Source organism: Hyperoodon ampullatus (assembly GCF_949752795.1).
Source record: "Hyperoodon ampullatus genome assembly, chromosome: 1".
NCBI classification, from domain to species: domain Eukaryota; kingdom Metazoa; phylum Chordata; class Mammalia; order Artiodactyla; family Ziphiidae; genus Hyperoodon; species Hyperoodon ampullatus.
Window position 1 is genome coordinate 56,718,860 of NC_136914.1, and position 21,130 is coordinate 56,739,989.

Sequence of the window (21,130 nt, forward strand, 5' to 3'; positions counted from 1 at the left end):
CTAGCAAAACTGGACAGCTACATGTAAAAGAATGATATTAGAACACTCCCTAACATCATTCACAAAAGTAAACTCAAAATGGATTAAAGACCTAATTGTAAGGCCAGACACTATAAAACTCTTAGAGGAAAACATAGGGAGAACACTCTACGACATAAATCACAGCAAGATCCTTTTTGACCCACCTCCCAGAGAAACGGAAATAAAAACAAAAATAAACAAATGGGACCTAATGAAACTTAAAAGCTTTTGTACAGCAAAGGAAATCATAAACAAGATGAAAAGACAACCCTCAGAATGGGAGAAAATATTTGCAAATGAAGAAACTGACAAAGGATTAATCTTCAAAATTTACAAGCAGCTCATGCAGCTTAATATTAAAAAAACAAATAACCCAATCCAAAAATGGGCAGAAGACCTAAATAGACATTTCTCCAAAGAAGGTATACAGATTGCCAAAAAATACATGAAAGGATGCTCAACATCACTAATCATTAGAGAAATGCAAATCAAAACTACAGTGAGGTATCACCTCACACCAGTTAGAATGGCCATCATAAAAAATCTACAAACAATAAATGCTTGAGAGGGTGTGGAGAAAAGGGAATCCTCTGCACTGTTGGTGGGAATGTAAATTGATACAGCCACTATGGAGAACAGTATGGAGGTTCCTTAAAAAACTACAAATAGAACTACCATATGACCCAGCAATCCCACTACTGGGCATATACCCTGAGAAAGCCATAAGTCAAAAAGAGTCATGTACCGCAATGCTCACTGCAGCTGTATTTACAATAGCCAGGACATGGAAGCAACCTAAGTGTCCATCGACAGATGAACGGATAAAGAAGATGTGGCACATATATACAATGGAATATAACTCAGCCATAAAAAGAAACGAAATTGAGTTATTTGTAGTGAGGTGGATGGACCTAGAACTTGTCATACAGAGTGAAGTAAGTCAGAAAGAGAAAAACAAATACCATATGCTAACATATATATATGGAATCTAAAAAAAAAAAAAAAAATGGTTCTGAAGAACCTAGGGGTAGGACAGAAATAAAGACTCAGACATAGAGAATGGACTTGAGGACACAGGGAGGGGTAAAGGTAAGCTGAGGCGAACTGAGAGAGTGTCATGGACTTATATATACTACCAAATGTAAAACAGATAGCTAGTGGGAAGCAGCCGCATATCACAGGGAGCAGCTCTGTGCTTTGTGACCACCTAGAGGGGTGGGATAGGAGAGTGGGAGGGAGACGCAAGAGGGAGGAGATATGGGGATATATGTATATGTGTAACTGATTCACTTTGTTATAAAGCAGAAACTAAGACACCATCATAAAGCAATTATATCCAATAAAGATGTTAAAAAATAAAATTAAAAAAATAAAGTTTATAGTAAAACTAAAAAAAAAGAAAGAAAAATTATTAGGATTAAGTTGGTGCCAAATTATAAAAATTCTGAAACACAATGCCAAGGACTTTTGTCTTTGCTCTCTAGTGCAACAGGCAATGAAGTCACAGAGCAAGAAAAGACAAATTGTTTATTTGAAACAATAAAACAGTAAATCACCTGTAGGACATTCATGTTATTACCCCAAAATGTATAATTTGCTTCTTCCCAGCTATGTTTAAGAAATCTATCTCATTCCTCACAGATGAAGCCCATTGATTCTCTGAGCTAAAATGTTTCTGTGCTGCCAATGGACAGGCCATGTGTAAGCAAAGGAATTAAGATGAATGAGCAGGGAGACAGCCTTTGTTTGCTTGTTTTTTTCTACTAAAAACAAACAAACAGACACAGATCTAGAACAAGAAAAGAACATTAAATATTCCAACGAAAAACACTGTAAGGATAGGAACTTTCTCCTTCCTCTGTGAAAAGTACAGTATATAGAGGATGCTCAAAACAAACTGATTAATAAATTTTGCAAGAAGAGGTGGAGATGACTCATGTTGTTTGAACTAGTTTGTATTATTGCCACAAGCATAAACATCGGGATGGAAAATGAACTTCTTGGGAAAGCAAGTGAGGATACTGAGAACAAATCAGAGCAACTACCTCACCTCACACTAAAGACCATGGATGTCTCCGAAGACAGCTCCTAACAATCACATCTTCCCATATACACATGCCACTTTTCCCATAAGAGATAGTGATTTTACTTCCTCCTGTTGACCTGGAGCAGAGTTTGTAGTATGCAGAGGCAAAAGCATCCTAGTGACTTTGGAGCTCAGGCACTAAGAAAGCCTGTCAACTTGGAGCCTTGAACCAGCATGTAAGAAATCCAGGCTCCCCTGACAGAGAGAAAATCCACATGAATGGGGGCCTTAGGGGATTAGACACCACGTGGAGAGAGAGAAAAAGAAGAACTGAGGCCTCAAATACCAAGCCCTGAACCCAGACACCATTTGAACTACCACTACCTGCAAGACCACAAGTGAAAATACTACAGAAATGGACTCCCTAACAGCCCCACCCCCACCCCAACCAACCCATGGAATCATGAAACAGTAAAATGGTTGCTATTGTTTAGAGTGGTTTGTTAAGCAGCAGTACTTAACCAAAAAAATGAAGATGTGACCTGTGAAACCACAGGGAATTTTCCTAACTCTGGAACACAGTAGTCCTCTAGGAGCTAGAAACATCCTCTTACTACGAAGAAAAGTATTAGTAACCCCCTTGCTGTTTCTCTGTCTCACTGATGATGTGTGGTGGAAATCAGAGTAGGATTGCAAGATGAAATACAAGATTCTTGGTTAAATTTGAATTTCAGATCAACTCAACTATTTTTTATACATAATTATGTTCCCATGCAATATTTGTTTGCTGTTAATCTGAAATTCAAATTTAACTGGTCATCTGTACTTTGATTTGCTAAATCTGGTAATCCTACACACAAAGGATTGCTTTATTTTAACTTTTTTTTTTTTAAGAAAAATAATGATTCCAAAAGCTTTGGAGGTATAAATGTACATCAGGTCTTTGTGCATAACTTTGCTGAAGGGAATCTAGAGGGATGAGACCAGAATGAAAGACACAGTTGTTAATAGCTCATAGTAACAACTTTTCCAAGTCCTGGGAGGAGCAGATGGGGTAGAAATACTGAAGAAGGTAGAGAATGAAAGTCGTACAACAGGGAGGACAGTCCTGAGAGTGAGAGTTCCTGAGGTGGGTGTAGGTTATGACTGGATGTAGGTTCAGTCCCCTTCCTCCTTAGGTGGGTCACCTCACTACACTAACCTGCTTTCTCATCTGCATCATAAGACAGGTTGTGCTAAGTTCCTTCCAACTCTTACATTCCATGATTTTAAGTGCTGACAGTAGAAATAGAATTCCCATTAAGGCCATAAAGTTGAGAAATTGGAATTTTCCCAGCCTTCAAAATTGTGCTTTTACACAGCTAATATTACCTGGCTGGGGATCCCTATTTATTCCACTTCCAAATCTACTTCTGAATTAAAAGATTGCTCAGGCCATTTTACTAAATCTTCCCATTAGACTACAATAATATATTGCATTAATAGTTTATGGTTGAAAAGTTTTTGCCCCACTGTTATGTGTTAATAGTGACCAAGTTAAAGCTGTACATGAAAAAGAACTCCGGTTATTAAATAGTAGAAAGGAATAGAAAGCAAAGGTCTTTGAAAATAGTTAAATCTTCATATTTCTGGAGGAAAAAATTTGAACTTGTGGCATAACACTAGACTTCTAAATTATTTAATGAAATCCTTTCTAATCCTATGTTCCTGATGACCTAAGGTTAAAAGTAGCCTTAATTTAAACAGAAACTAATTTTTGAAGCATCCTGGAAAGAGTTAGAAGGGGAAATTGGTAGGGTCTCTGAATTGCTAGCTGTTTGCTCTAAGCATTTGGATAATAAACTCAGTTTTTAATGTAACAGAATCAATTTACCAACATTCTCTAAAAATTTACTATGTACCAGGCACTCAGAGGCATTTCAGCCCTATTGTGTATTATTAATTCCATTTTATAGGTTCAGAGAGGCTCAGAAAGGTGAAATCTGTTCCTGAGATCACACAGATGATGATGGCAGGGCCAGCATTTGAATGTAACTCTGCCTAATACTAAGCCACTTTCTTCTATTTTACTTTTGCCGCAAAAACAGTTGAGGTATGTAAGTGTGGAAAGTATATATTTATTGTTCTTGTTTTGTGTTCTAAATAATTTAAAAAGAAGAAAAAAGTTCCTTTTGCCTGGTGTTTGTCTCCACGTTTCTCCCCTCACTCACCTGTCTGCGAAGGTCTCTTGTCTTCTTGCACATGTTTTCTATTGCAATATTCAAGGTATTACTCCTTTCCTTTTTTCCAGTCTGCAAGGGAGAAAAAAAAAAAGTGGCATAAGCAATGGTATCAAATTACTCTTTATCACTTAGCAGTTTGCTTTCTAAATTTCCTGAAAATAACAGCTTGAAAATTCAAGAATAGGTCTCAAAACTGCTATGATATTGCATATGATTCATGAGTACTTCACTTAGAGTAAGTCAAATGCTGATTAAAGTTCACATTATTTTCTTCTTTAAGCTTCTGTAATATTTCTGATATAGTGCTGGGCTGCATTCAGTATGGCAGTAGGCAGAGCGTTACCTCCAAGAAACCCTGATCTTCACTCTTTACAAGTCGACTCTTTAACCACTAAGCATGCAATTAGCTTAAAAGCATTAGATGCCCAATTTGTCAACTTCTGTGGGAGTTTCTGAAGTCATTTTCATGGTGTATTGTGTAAGTTATGCAGAGCCATATTGGAGTTTTGCTAACACTAAATAAAATATGCAGTGCAAATTCATACAATTTGCAAAAGTTGACCACAATTTTAGCTGACAGTATTCCAAGAACAAATTGTTTCAAGTAAAAACTGGACGCTGTTTTTGGCTCTTTGAGATAATTTGTGCAACACCTTTAAGCAGAACAGTTCTCCCTGTTATATCCTTAACCTAAATCTTTAAGCTCTTAATCACACTGAGAGTCACCTTGGTTGGTATTTTCTACATATTACTTTTGTGGGAGACAACTGAATTGAATCTAATCATACTTTTTCAGTGATACCTTATATAAAAGAGATTGAAAAAAATCATTATGTGATTCACCTCTAGGAATATTGCTACCATTTAAAATAATAAACTGAAAGAGCTCTTTAGAGGAGAACTTGAAAATCAGGAAGGCAAGTTTTAAGCAGCTGATACCTGAGGGAGTTTATAGCACAGACTCTATGAAGAGGAACATTGAAACAAAGTATAGACCATTAGGCAGCATGCCATACACTACTCCCAATGGCTAACTCACACATAAATCCATACCTTCAAGTGGAAAGACTCCTTTATAAGAAATTCAAGACCATCTATTCTCTATCCTAATCTATATTTTTAGTCCTATCTTCTGCCACATCTTCTCAAGTACTGTCCTTTATGGTAACAATATTTCTATACATTTCTATCTCTTCTCCCAAGTTCTTACATATAATGTACCTTTGACTACAGCAAGTGTCTCCCCAAATAACTCCCTATTAAAATCCTACCTGTTTCTCAATAGTTTCCATGCAGTTATCCCCAACAACTGTGCTCAAAAGTAAACCCTCACCTCTCCTTTTCCAATAGCATTGTGAAAATTTCCTAAAATGCTCATTTAGTTTCTGTATATGCTTGATGTTGGCAAGTATATCTTAAATTTTTTTTATTCCTGAAAGTAATATGTATAGAACTTATTAACTAGTGTTGACTAGTGTATAAGTGAACAACTTGATTCAAAACACAACATAGTTTTATTAAGAACCTATTAGATTCTGGAAGAGATTTTAGCATCTGCTCAAGGAACAGCTAAATCATCTATTAGCTGAGGTTGTTGGTACCCACCTAAACTTCAGTTAGACTTAGTTTTTCTCAGCAGTAGCATTAATGATATTTATGATTGGAAAGTCACCATAATCTGAGCCCATTCTGTACACAGCAAGATGTGTGGCATCCAGGGACCCCTGTGTACTAAATTCCAATAACAATGCCCAGGCACCATGAGAGACAAAAATTGAACCCACGCATCTCCAGATACCTCCTAAGGGGAAACACAGTAGAAGGCTATTAGGTCCTTTACCACATTTTCTTTTTGAGAGTGAGTGTTGCAATGTGTGCATGATGGAGACTGTGTCTAGTGAAGGAAGTGGGGAGAAGAGGAAGGGAGGAATAGGAGAGAGAAATAAAATTCTGAATGTCAGAGTAAGAAAGCAATGGTAGCAATTACTCGGATTGCCACCGATACACAATGGGCTGTAAGACAGGTTCTCATTTTACCTAAAGAATCTATCGCTTATTCTCCAGTTTAAGGCAGTGGTAGCTCTTGGTTGTCTCTTTCCACTTCACAAAAGCAGAGACAGTCAAAAGGAGGCAGGAGTAGGACAGACAAAGAGACACTTCCCACCCCCAACACACACAAAGCATCAGGAATAATATGAAAGACTTCTGCTGCGTTGGTCGTAAAAACTCAATAGTTTCTGTGATGTGATTCATCAGAACAACTAAAAGATGTCAACCTTCGCCGAGCTAACAGCAATGGCACAGAAAACTTTAATAAAGGATGACAGGGGGTGACAGCATGAAGAGATTAAATAAGGACTATAAAGATGATTTCCTAATTTCTACGCAGAGCTTCACCTTAGTTTAAAAGGTTTCATTGGGTCAAAGACATTTTGTTCTCCAGGTAATAAAAGAAAGTCACTATCATTTCAAGAAGTATAGTTTTCCCTTCTCTCTTCCCTGCCTCTCCACCTCCCTCCCCCACCTTTCTTTTTTTTTCACCCCCAGATTTTTAATGCGTCCTTGTTCTATTTATCCAGATGTATTTGGCTCCGTCAAGCCATTTTATGGCTTTTTATTACTTTTGCATGGTATAAAAATAAATAAAGCAAGGAGAAATAGCCCCATCCTGCTTAAAAGCCCTCATTCCTTCTGTTTTCAAAGACTTAACAAATCATCAAGCAATGAGCTAGGACTGAAGGTGAATTCTGTGTGCTGAGGTAAGGGACAAAAAGGGCAGGATATTAAAACATAACCACAGATAACAGTCAGAGCCTTCCTACATTTTCTCAGAAGAGAAGATGCTCCTCAAAGGAAGCTTTAACAGAAGCCATCATTAGGTCAGCACAGCCCTGCTAATGGAAAAGGTACCACTTACAGTAAAGGGTAGGGGCAAAAAAACTCAGAAAACACAGTACACATCAGCAATGCATAGGGAAAGCAATCACATTCTTCATCAGTAAATAAACTGCCAGGAAAGGCTATATTGAAAAGAACAGTTCTGAGTATAGACTGCATTCAATGAAATCTCATTAAAATTATGATTGAATATTATAAAAACTGTCCCAATGTGATCTAGACTTATAATCTTAACTATGAGCCTTTCCATGAATTCTGCCTCACCATTGCTCCCATATAACTATCACAGTTAACGGCACTCTCTCATGTGGTTCCCTAAAGCTGCCCACGCGTTTGGAAAAAGTCACTTTATAAATAAACTCTTCTTGAGTTATCTGAATTTGAGTGTTCCATCTGTTTCCTGTTGGGACCCTGCTGGAGAACTTTCTAATACTGGGCTGTCCAATATGACAGCTACTGGTCATATGTGGCTATTAAAATTTAAATGTAAATTAATTAAAATTAAATAGCATTAAAAATTCAATTCCTCAGTTTCTTAATTTAAAGTGAGCAATAGCCACATGTGTCTAGTGGCTAGTGTACTGTACAGCACAGATACAGAATACTTATCTCAGAAAGATGGATTAAATAGCACTGTTCTAAAACATATCTTTGTTTATTCAAATGTATAATGAGTTCCTACTTTTACATAAGTCACCTTTTATTTGAGAATAAAATAATGAGCAAGAAACAAACAAAATCCCAACCCTCAAGATGTTTAGTAAAGAAAATTGAGATCTAATTCTGTCCCTTTTTTGTTCTGAAAATCTTCACTCTATTCCCATTGCTAATGGAATTAAGAACAAACTCTTGATCATAGTGTTCCAAGGCCCCACAGGATCTACTCCCATATCCAATCATCAAACATTAATGAGATACCTTAATGGATCTTTTATTTTCTAGGCTATATAATCACAACTTGGGAACTCACAACAGGTGAGTGACAGATAGATCTTCATTTCAAACACATCAGTCTGGCTGGAGTCTGCACAATGTATTTGAGGAGATTAAGAACATAGACATGCCAAAGAGTTAGACAGTTCCAGCAACAGCCCACAGGAGAGATGAAAAGTGTGAAAATTCATGCAATGGCAGTCATGAAACCAAGCAGGACCCTGTGGGGCTCCTGGGCACAGAAGCCTTTCTGTGTCCCCTGTTTCTTGTTTGTAGGGAATAGATTCCAGCCTCCATGAGCTTCCCTGAGTTCCAAAGGGCAGATTCAAACAGTTGCTAATCAGGGAAGGGATGTGATGCGGAGACAAGGGAGGAGCAGTCAAGAAACAATAGTGCAGCCTTGGGGCAGCGCCCTCTCAAGGGATACACATAATATCTTTCAGCTCTTCTGCAGAACCAAAACCCCCACCAAAGGGAAGATGTTCCACAGAGAAGGTCACAGTGTGATAACCTAGAGAAACTCATCAGGAGACCACCTGAGGCCAGATTAAAGGAACCAGAGAAGCTCATTAGGAGACCATGTGAGGCCAGAATAAAGGAGTGCAGGTCCTGCACACACCCTGATCATTATTAGCAACTCTGTCCTTGGACCATTGCTATAAACCTCCTCACAAAATCCCTCCAGGTTGGGACACACGGTTTTGAGAGGCACGAGCCCACTGTGGCTCCCTTTGCCTGGCAAAGCAATAAAGCTATTCTTTTCTACTCCACCCAAAACTCTGTCTGCAAGATTAGATTCAGCACTGGTGCACAGAGGCTGAGTTTTCAGCATCAGTCAGGATGAAGATAAGAGACTTAAGGACTCTGAATGAGTAATCTGGGTAGGATGACACTGACAGATGCTGGCGGGTGAAGAAGAGAGAACAATCTCTCTCACTAGACTTTACAGTCCTTGAGGGAGAGAAACTTTGCACATGTAATTTATCCCTCATAGCACCCAGCACAGAGCTTTGCACATAGTAGGAGCTCAGAAGTAATTTGTTGAATAAATAGAAGAGAGAAAGATTGGATAATCTTTGGCAAATCTTTGGCAAATCTCATAACATTTCTAGACCTTATTTTTCACACCCATTAAATGAAGATTTGCCCCAAATTGTTCCCATATTTCTAACTCATATTCTATGAAAGGGCCATGTTCTCTTTTAAAAATTATAGAATAATCTGTCACTTTTATTGTACAATATCTTGCATAAACAGCTGTTAAAAATGTGTTGGAAACATTCATGCATAATATAAATCTGCATTAGTACAAATAAAAGAAGACTTTTGAACTAGGAAGGCCACGATGCTGACCTTATAAAAACTAGGAAGTCTCAAATACTAAGGGATGAGGTTTAAAGCAAATGAAAATTTATCTAATTCACAGTCAAAAGAAAATGTTATCAGTGCAGAGAGGAGCTCTGTACGGAGTTTAAAAAGCAAGAAAAAAATGTTTTTGTTGTTATTTTGTTATGTTTTCTTTTTGTTTTTGTTTTTTAAATGTGTGCCATTTTATTCAACCTTTTAAAATGACACAGTTCCCTTTAAATGGGAAATCTTTATTTCATGGTAAATATGAATTATGATGCCCTTAAATTAGTTCCTCTCTACAGAAATAGCTTTAAAAATATTTTATGTTTAACACATAGCAGAGGCACAGATTCTAGTCCACATTTTTTGGGCATGAAAGACATACAAATAGACGAACATAAATGAAAAATGAATTATCTTCTAGACTGCCACTGTACTGAGTGGCATGTCAGGAAAACTTCTTAACATGGTATCCTAAAAAATCTTTCTGAATCAAGGTTTGTGCTATGAAAATGAAATTAAGACAAACAAAAAATTAACTCTGAGATTTGAAATAAGGTTTTTAAAAACAACTTTATAAGAACCAAATGACTTAGCTAACAAGGGAAATAGGTTGAAGATTTCAAGTGTCTTAAATTTTCATATCTTTTGGGGAAGTACAATGCCACCCCAAGTAGCTGCCTGCTGGGGTGGAACTGGAAGTCAGTGAGTGGGAACCAACTTTGTCCAATGTCTGCCACGGCTAAGTATTTTACATGTATCTCCTCAAATGCCATTCTCCATAACTTCACACATTTGTGCATGAAGACACTGAAGCTCAGTAAGTTTAAATACTTACCCCAGGAGGAAACATAGTAAGTGGTAGGATCAAACTGAACTGAGTCTAATCTCATACTTTACCTACCATGCTTGAATGAGCAGTAACTTAAACCCAAATTAATGTTTTATATAAATTTATATCTTAAAAATAACGAGCAGAGTAGCATAGAAGTTTGTGGAGTCAGTTAAAATTGTTTGAATCTGTGGCTTGATGGCTTTGTGTCCTTGGACAATTAATCTCTCAAAGTTTTAGTTTCCTTACCAATAAAATGAAGATAATATAGCAATTATATCATACGGTTACTGTAAGGAATAAAGAGATGAAGGATGTACAAGTTACAGCAAATAGTAAGGGCTCAAGACATGTCAGCAGTTATTATGGTACTTATCAAGAATGGCACCATTGGGCTTCCCTGGTGGCACAGTGGTTGGGAGTCCACCTGCCAATGCAGGGGACACGGGTTCGTGCCCCTGTCTGGAAAGATACTGCATGCCGTGGAGTGGCTGGGCCCGTGAGCCATGGCTGCTGAGTTTGCGTGTCCAGAGCCTGTGCTCCTCAACAGGAGAGGCCACAACAGAGAGAGGCCTGCGTACCACAAAAAAATAAAAATAAAAAAAAGAATGGCACTATTGTTACTAACACTTGCATTTCCTCAACTACACCAGCCAGCTGATTTCCCTATGCTTTTCAAAACACTAAACCTTTATCTTGGAATGCCCTAATCAGTTCTCTTTCAACAGGAAATTTCTTAATTCATAACTCAAATTCAGTCCAAGCACCTCAGTCATCTTTTCTGACTCTCCTCAATCTAAACTGCACAATAAAAAAAATAAGACATAAAAATAAAAACCCCTCTCATCTCTTTCTCCACTAATTTCTCCACATATTTTAATTATAGTACCTGTGAAACTTCTTGTCATCTTTTATTTACACTCTGACTCATCTTTTAAATTGCCAAGTCTGTAATCTTAGTATCTACTCAGTGTTTGGCACTCAGTTAATGGCTGTGGATGAAATACATAGATGGAAAAATGGTTAACCACATTTTTATTATAGTAAATAATAATCAAATAGTTTTATTAATAAAAATTATTATTTATCTTTTTTTAAGTAATTAAGAATCATCCTGTTAGTTGTCAAATATTTTATTCAATCAGTGTTTTTGTTCAAAGACTATTACCATTACTCCTTACAAGAAGGTACAACATAAATTTGGTGTGAGGATGAAACTAATATGTGGATCAGAAAATGGGAGTTTTGAAATAAGCAACCTGTGTGACCTTAACTAAGTTGAACCCCCTCTCTTGTCCTTATTCTTTGCATCTGTAAAAGAAGGCCATGAGACTAAATGATCTCCAGAGTCCCTCCCAGCTCTTGGAACAAGAGGTGCTACAGTTCTCTGTTGATATATAGTCTAGTAAGTGTCTAGTCAAGCACTGAGAACATGACACTGCAGTCTGGTGCATGTGTTCTCAGACCAGAGATGCCTATGTCAGATCCCATGACTTCAACAGATATACCCCAAGCATGACAGAAACATTTGTGGGTCTGCACTGCAATAACATTCAAATTGTTTTACTGGTGATGTTCCTCACCTCCTTTGAATCTCAGAGATGGATATAAACCATGGCCTTCTCCTTTAACGATGCTGCCATGGAAAATCAGTTATACATATGTGCAAGCGCAGAGGCAAAGATCCACTCCAGTGACCAACAGGTAACTTTGAAAGTGACTGGAAGTGAAAGTGACTGGAAGAGTCAGGAGTAACCTGATACTTTTTTTTCGAAAATCACTGGCCCTTTCACTAACTGTGCTGTTTTGTGATAACTTGTCTCAATCCCCGCCTCCCATTTTTCCTCTCTTGCTGCTAGAGTTTATTGTCCTCCACTCAAGCCCAGCAAACTCTGGAACTGACACTGTTCTTAATAAAAAGAAACTGAAAAGATAGGGTTTATTAATTTCAGTGATTCAGCATTAACCTAAATTTGTTGTGACCCCTGCTCTAATGGGTTTCAGACCTTGCCAGCTCCTAGGTCAGTGACTATTCCTATAAATCACACTACTAGGTCAGTGACTATTCCTATAAATCACACTACAGTTACTATTAAATAAAAGGAGTATGTTCAAAATTGAAGGTTCTACTTAGGTTCAGAGTAGAATCCAAGGGTATTGTATACATTAAAGGTACCTAAATGCATGTCTGAGGTTCATGCAGTGAAAATACAAAACACAGATAATCAAGGTATTTTACCATATTTCCATCTTTTATGTTAAAATTTTTGTCATTTCTTTTATAAAGTGATGGCTTGGTTATTTAATGGTAACATAACATTTTTATTTGACATAGCAAAATAACAGAAAACCTTCTGTCAGTCTCACAGGTTGTGTATGTGCATGTGTTTTGTTTCTAACTGTCTAAATAAATATAAAGCTTTGCTAATTAATGGTTTAAAACAATGAAATAAGAAATCTGCCTAATCTCACAATCAAAATTGACTAAATCAGTTAGTTGTGCTGCTGACGTATAAACAGATTGAAATAATTTCTGTGCTTTTGAAACTGGACCTATTTTCTCAGCTTGTTCAGGACTTTTTATCAATTGCATTGCATTTAAATCAATTGCATTGATTTTAAAATAGCATTTGTGCTAAACTGCTTGGTTGGTATAATAGTGGTATAATAGTTGGTATAATAGTGGAATCAGGTAGATATTCTTCAAATCTTAGTTCCAAGACTTATTAACAAGGTGACCAAATACCAGCTATGTAAGCTAAGCTTCAGTCTCATCATCTATAGAATTAGGATGACAATACTTGCTTTAGGGGTTGTTGTGAGAATTAAATGAGATACTGTACATAAAACATGTAGGGCCGTAATTGTCTTATAACTGGCATTTAATAAAGTATATTTATTATTAGCAATAAAAACAATTGTCTGTTAGATCACTGAGGGTAAAGAGCGTAAACTATTTTATTCACTGCTATATTTCCAGTGCTTGGCCATAATAGATGCTCAGTGTTTACTGATTTGAATGAATAAAAAAATGATTGAACTGATGAATGAATTAACATATGAAACATGATAGAGATCTATCTGAAAAAGATTTGCCTATTTTCATCTAAAAGATTGTAGATCTTGTTACACAGGACATGGATCCCTTGAAAACAGTATAATCTTCAGGACAGTCAATGTAGACAAAATATAGATATCTAGGCCAAAGTTCACAAATCCTCTAATTTCAGTTAATGGTTAAACTTTGTATTATGTCTTTACTGACATTTCAATTTCCAAAATCCCCTTATTGAGTCATTGTCAGAGGTTGCTAGCATATTCCAGAAGGAGATATGGCTCATTCTACACATCCTTTTGATTTTGTGATGCCTGACCCAACACCAGCTTCATGACAGTGCCTATCCATGAAGAAAACAACTTTATGTTAAATAAGAGTGGCTGTAAGAAAGTGGAAGAATGCAATATTTTGTGTTGTCAATTATACCTTGAGTTCTTATGGCAAAAGCTTTTTTTATGACATTCAAAACCACTACCAGAGTCTAATATGCAATGATATGGAATTATACACACAGACCAAATAAATTATTTTCCTTTTGGGGCCTCTCACTGTTGTGGCCTCTCCCGTTGCGGAGCACAGGCTCCGGACACGCAGGCTCAGTGGCCATGGCTTACAGGCCCAGCCGCTCCGCGGCATGTGGGATCTTCCCGGACCGGGACACGAACCCGTGTCCCCTGCATCAGCACGCGGACTCTCAACCACTGCGCCACCAGGGAAGCCCCCTATTTTCCTTCTTTTAAACAGAACCACTGTTCTCTAGTAATTTTTCTGTCTCTACAATGCTTTGGGAGGTAGAGTATTAGAACAATACTGATCTCATTAAAATTTTATCGTCTGTCATTCCTACAGTTTCTTAAGTCTAATTCCCACTCCTTTTGTTTCCTAAGCTAGGTTTTCATAGTTTAATTATACTCAATATGTCAAACTTCAGCCAACAGTGAGCTTTACAGAGTTTGAGTTACAGTCTAATTTTTTCTACTGCCCATACATATGAAATCTAGACCACATAGATTTCCACCATTTTGATTACTGTTTTCACTCTCACCATCAATTGTAATCTGTGTCTTTCAGACATGTTTATTTTTAACACTATAAAATAAGAGTACAATGGATTTATTTTTTATTGATTAAAGTAAATACTTTCTATCATTGCTGTCTTCAATTAACACTTTCAAGGCTCATAATTCAAAGAGTTTCAGATTCTGCAGCATGGAGGAAAGTTAAAGAAAGGTTCCACTTTGAAGAAACTTAGCCTATAAAATTCTTTTTCTTTAAAATTAATTTTAGCAAGTAATAATTTTCTTCACAATTAAAATTTCCTTATAAATAAAAGATAATAGGCATATTCTTTTATATCAAGTATGCTTAGCCTATTGAAAAGATATTATTTTTTATGAAATTTGATTTGTGCATATATCTTTAACAGAAAAAAGTCTCATAAACAAAATCTAATTTATGTGCAGTCAGAATAACTACTGATCCATGTGGTGTAATTTGAAAGGCACCAATGGCGACTGCTTGAAAATATTCTGTCCCTCCCATGCACCCACTCCCAGACCCTACCCGGTATATGAAATTTTACATTCCTCTCTATTACATTTAAAATATACATACGGCATTTCACACTGAGGTACCAGACCAAGACAATGATTTTCAAAAGAAATAATTAACCTCACATATATAACGAAGGTATAAAGGTCAAAATGTGTGGAGACTGAGGAAGATTTTTAAGAGAGGATTTATATGGACAAAGCTAATCTGAGATTCCCATCCTCCCCCTACATACTCATTCACACAAGTCTAAAAGGGACCATTTAGAAGGTGTAATGAGTCCCTGGCAGCTGAGATTCAGTGGGCAAATGTCAACTCTCTCCTGAGAGATCTACCTGCTAAAAGGTGGTTGGCTAGTTGCTGATGAATAGACAGAAGAGGTGACTGAATTCTAATGTGTGAACATTTTCTGTGGTCCAGATGTGAACCTCTTGCCAAAGAAAGCTGGTCTGGGGTCAACTTGGTTTTTGTTCAAGATCATTTCCTCCATCAGTAAATAAAGCTAAGTTATATCAATGACTGTATTTAAGAATAAGCAGGCAGCTGCAGGAGAAGTATCACTCACATCCAGTGAATTGCAGGTGAAATGGGGACCTTCAAGGAACTCGTGAAATCACTGGTGCCAGATTTTTTTCCATTTGCCCCTCCAGATCCACTCACTACCATTTTGCATCACACTCTAAACCCAGATTTTATAAAGATGTTCCCTTGTTCCCTGCCTTCAGGTGGATCTGGTCAGTAGGAGGCACAGGAAGATGAGAGGAGAGTAAGGTTGAGGTATTTATTTTCTGGTTGCTATTCTGAGGGATTGCTATAAGCTGACTGTATTTGTCTCCTGAAGACACAGCTTCTGTCAGGCAGCCTTCTTCATACACAAGCTGGGGAAGACTCATTCACAGCCCTATCTGGAATGAGTTTTTCCCTCTGTTTCTCCGCCTTCTCACTCCTCCATGGAAGAAGGTAAATTCTCAGGGAAGTGCTGAACAGCCTTAGTTTAGAGAAAAAGGAATAGGAAGCCCTTTTATGACCAAGCCCAGTCCCTTGTCTAGTTTTGTTAGTTCTAGTTCTCCTGGAAGGGAGGAGGGGCAAGTGACAGGCCACAGAAAAAGCACAAAAGTAGGCAGGCACTACTGGCAAAAGATATTCTCATTCTCAATCTAATCAGCAACATTTAAAATGAAATGAAATATCATTTGGCCAATGGCATGTGTAATAGATACTTGTGCTATCAAGTCTTCTCAAATATGCAGATTTAGTGAGTGATTCTTCTTCAGACTATCAAGGCACAGAGATTTCAAGGTCCTTCAGTAAGCTTTAATTAATGTTATCAAACAGAGCCTAGAAAACGCCCGCATATCTGAGAGGCAAAACTAGATACTGCATATTCAAAAGGGAAGCTATAAAATAACCATTTGAAATGTGCTTAGGAATCCGAAGCGGTTACTGCCGCTATTTTACCATCTCTTCAGGAGATTTATACATTATTCTTCATCTTAAGTTTGCAAGGCAAAACTAGGTAACACCTTGGCTTCATTATTATTTAGCCCTGAACAAAACTCAGTAAATTTAACTTAATAAATGATATCATCTATTTTGTTTCAGGGGGTGTTCAGAGTCTTAAATGTTAGGTTTTTATTTATTTAATGACCACTGCTCTCTTTCCCAAGGGTCAACTTTCCTCCTCACTGAGACTGTGCAAACTGGCCTACCCAGTAGTAGAGACGGACATCTGGGGAGTCATAAACCAGGTACCTCTGAGCTGGGGTGATTTGGACGCAGTGTTATATATCAGTTCCAGATGTCAGGGAAGACTGATATAGCAGTGCAAATCTCCCGATGAAGCACAGCTGAGTTGCAGGAGATTGCTGTGATGATAATCGCCAGAACAAACCATAAATTCTGGACGCAGAATTAGGAATGGCCTGTAAACAGCAAATAATGGGTGTCTAAATTGAAAATGAAGCTATCTGTTGCCTGTAATATTTCTTTCAGTGTGGCTTAGGGAGCCAGTAACGTTCGAGACAGGCATGATGTTTCTCAATGTCTCCCATTAGAAAGCCAAGCATATTAACGCCTCCTTTCATCAACCTCAGGAAACGGAACTAAATGAACTAGCTAGAAATCATGGGGCATAAAATACAGATTTAACACTATGCAGCAAGAGCATTTCAGGTTAACAAAAAATACAGAGAAGCACAAATATTGCATTTAAAGAACCACCGTAGCAAGCACTAAAGGAAAGAGCTTAAATAATTTACCTGGGTCACTCTCTTACACACACTTATATATTAAAAAAATGAATAAAACTTGACTTTCCTGCACCTGATTGTAAGGAGATGTCAGTCAATTTAGTGTGAATCTTGATTACACAACAATTTTAAAGATATGGAAGTATGTGGATCGAGGATAACTACAGATACATACTGTTGAAACTGGGCTATGACTTGAAGGATATTTTTGCCACTTTATTAAATAGGTAAGAATCATGTAATAAGCACATTTTTAGTTCAGTGGGATAATTTATAAATAATAAGTATGTTACTGGTTACAAGTATGTGAAAAACTTTCTTCCACCATTTTATAAATAAAACACCATTTTTGCTCTATTTAAATGCTTTGTTCTTATGACAACAAACTAAAGCCAAGATTTATAGGTTAGTGGCATCTAAATTCATGAAAATTTACTATTACTCCTGCTCAATCAATAAAAGCATACAATCCATTTAACCAAGATTTTATTTTTTTTATACTGAACTTATGGAAGAATAAAAGTTCTTGTGGATTCTTGGCACTGTAATGAAATAGAATGTTTTCTGTATTGATCTAAGCTAATAAGATGCATGAAGCAGTTCACCATGAATGTGGGGTGGGGGTAGGCTGGTGCTGTTCAAGATATCTGACAAGCAGGAGTGCATGGGCAGGGGGCACTCAGGGACCTGGAGCAGCAGGGGGGGCACTGTTGCTTATTGGTATGAAAGTATCTACGTATTTAAGTCAGCAGTGCTCTGTAGGGGCAAGATGCTGAATGTTCGCTTGGCAGCATTTGCTGCTGGAGAGGTGAAGGAGAAAAATTTAAATTGATACACAGCAATCACAAGGCATATAAGCATTGTGCCTCAATTAGGAGGTGTCTCTACCTAAAAGAATGTTCCCTACCCCAACCTCCATCACTCTACAGGCCAGAAATAGTCAAGTTAAAGAGAAAGAGAGCTAAGAGACAGAAATACTACTTCTGAATTAACAAGTAAAGCCACGACCAATACTTTGCAGAGTACATGGAAGAGAACCAAAGGCTAAATCATACCAATAATGTAACAGCGATAATGACAAATATTAATAGTTTACTTGTAATGTACCAACCACTGGATCTACAGACGTTATTTTATTGAATCCTCTCAACGACCCTACTAAGTAATTACGGTCTGCTTTTGGCATAAGCAAACTGAAGCTGAGAGGAGCAAACTGTTCCTCGTGAACACAGAGCTACAATGTGACAGACTCAGACTTAGGACACAGGTGTGTCTGACGCCTGAGGTTTTCACTGCTATGTTACTTTTCTCCCATATTGCTAAACACTTGTTTCTAGAAATGTACGTTATTAGATTAGCAAATATTAACTGAAAAGAACCCATGTACAAAAGAGCAATATCCCAGCAAAGAATATGTTTGACAAGGGCAGTATGAGGCACAAAAGAGGACCATAGGGCAATGGAAGAAGGACACAATTTCATACAGAACATAAATTAATTCCTTTGCATCCTTGGAGCGGAGGGATATGAGTTGAATATCAAAGAACCACTGGAAAATTTCCATATTTTGTGATATACCATAGTTATTGTGCAATTAAATATATGTTATCCTCACCTTAAGTTATAAGATTGGTCATCCTAATCAAGTAATTTTATCGTCTTAATAAAATTTGAACCAAAGAACGTCTTCATGTCCAAAGCTCCTGACCTTTCCACCCGAACTTGGATCTCTTCACCACCAGCCATGAAGGGCCACACACTGGAAATGCAGATTCCACCCCAGCTCCTCCAATGCTTGCCAATAGCTCATCAAGGCCTTTTATTAATACTGCTGGAATCCACTCATTCTTAACCACCACCACTACCATAATCCTTTATTGCTTGTACTATTGTTACCATTCTCTAACTGGTCTACCTGTAACTTTCACCCTCCCAGCCTCTGAGCCAATGCATTCTCCAATCCGCAGTCAGTGTGATTCTGAAATAAATAAATAATTAGAAATTCCCTTCGTGTCACATCCCCCACTTTAAAGCCCATCACTGGTTTCCCTTTAAAAGTTTTCTAACAGGGACCCAAATCCTTATATCCTAAAGGTCCTAAAGTCTTATATCCTAAGGCCGTGATTTGGCTTCTGCCTAACCATCTCTCCAGCTCTGTCTCAGGCCACCTCTTGACTATTTATGTGCCAACCATTACGGCTTTCCAGATTCTTAAACATGTCATTCCCTCCCTCTCCACAGGGCTCTGTTCATGCTGTTTTCTCAACTCAGAATTCTCTTCCCACACTCACCTCCTGTATTCAGATCATGGGTATTTCCTGCTCATCCTTGAGATCTCAGTTCCAATGCTGCTCCTGCCAGAAAGCCTTCCCAGACTCACAACTATTAGAGATGCTTATTTCAGCTTGTAATTATAAATTCTTTTTTTGTCATTAATTGATTAATGTCCATCTCCCCCAATTAACAGACTGGAAACACTAGGAGGGCAAAGGACTGAGTCACTTTTGTTTACCACCCTCCCTAGCACTTAGTATATGCCTGACACTTATAATCTGCAATAATTATTATTGAATAAGTGAATGAATTAATTGCTCATATTTATAAGGATATTAGATACTTTTATAAGAATATTGGGGCTGAATGGCCCTTATTACAATTAATATTTTCTTATCTGAGTAAGCAGTACTCTGTGGAAAATACTATCTTACCAATGTTTATTCCTATATGGGTGGACTACATTTTTCATTCATCCGCTAAATTATCTGGTACATTTTTAACTTGTACAACTGCCAAATATGTAAGATTTCACTGGGAAAATGGCACACCATATGAAAGAATAACAATACTTCTTAAGGACTATTTTGTAAAATAATTTTAAAAGACTGATAACATTACACTAACAAATTATAAATTATGATGAGACATTTACCTCTTTATTTCACCAGTTGCCTATATAGCTTTGATATACCAAATGTTGACTTAAAATATCTTATTTTCTAAAAATATATATATTTTTTATTTTATATATTATATTATGTATTACATATTTTAATATATATATATATATATATATATATAAAATCTCCTTTAACATTTAGCTTGTAAAGTAATTATCTTTTCTGAAAATGTGTACTCTACATTTGTTCTGGTCTTGAGGTTAAAAAAGGTACTCGAAATCAACTATCATTTACAGGAACAAGTATTGTCATGATGTCTATTAATATTCTCCATATTTCGTTATTTTTAACTTGTGACTCAGTATCATTAATTCATATGAAGCAAAAATTTAAGTTTTAAGTGCTCCAGAGCACTGTTTCTCAAACTTCAGTGTCCATAAGAATCACCTGTGCATCTTGTTAAAGTGTAGCTTCTGTTTCTTTAGGTCTACCTGCAGTCTGGAATTTTGCATTACTAACAATCTCCCAGGTGATACTGATACATCAAGTCCATGAACCATACTTTGAGTAGCAAGGCTATAGAATAAATCAAATACTCATAACTAAGTCCCACACTGCTGATATACCTGACATTCTCTGTTCTTTTTCTTTTTGCTTTGAATTCTGGCACACAAACATATACAATCCCTTAATGTTATCAATGTCAAAAATCAAAAGTCAATTACCACTTGGCAATCTATCTCACCTATCTGTTTTTGAAATATCAAAATCTAACCTGAAATAGTAGCTATAGTATTAGGCAAAATCATGGAAGATATTATGAGGAGTAATTATAGCAGTCTAAAACAAACTTCTAAAGATTGTTCGGCCACCCACATATGAGCATGAGTTTGCGTAAAAGCTGTCCTATTTAGGAAATTATCTTTTCTACAGGTTCACAAGAGTGTTGAAGGGTTTTCTAACTACTGCTTTTCATTGATCAACAGAATATGGAAAACAAAAGAATCTTACTAAATATGTACAGAAATCGCTTCATTTGTAAATGGAAAATTGAGTCAAACAAAAGTCCAGGACCAGATGGCTTCACTGACGA

The 21,130-nt window shown here is 37.0% G+C and overlaps 1 protein-coding gene across 1 annotated transcript in view; it reads right to left on the reverse strand.

The window, feature by feature from the left end:
• The window catches only part of CTNNA3 (catenin alpha 3), a gene marked incomplete at both ends in the record, with an annotated part of 1,638,358 nt that overhangs the window by 760,835 nt on the left and 856,393 nt on the right, over positions 1-21,130 (reverse strand). The window contains 1 exon segment of the mRNA XM_079710492.1: positions 4,258-4,338. Within this exon segment, the coding sequence (XP_079566618.1) occupies positions 4,258-4,338 (81 nt within the window).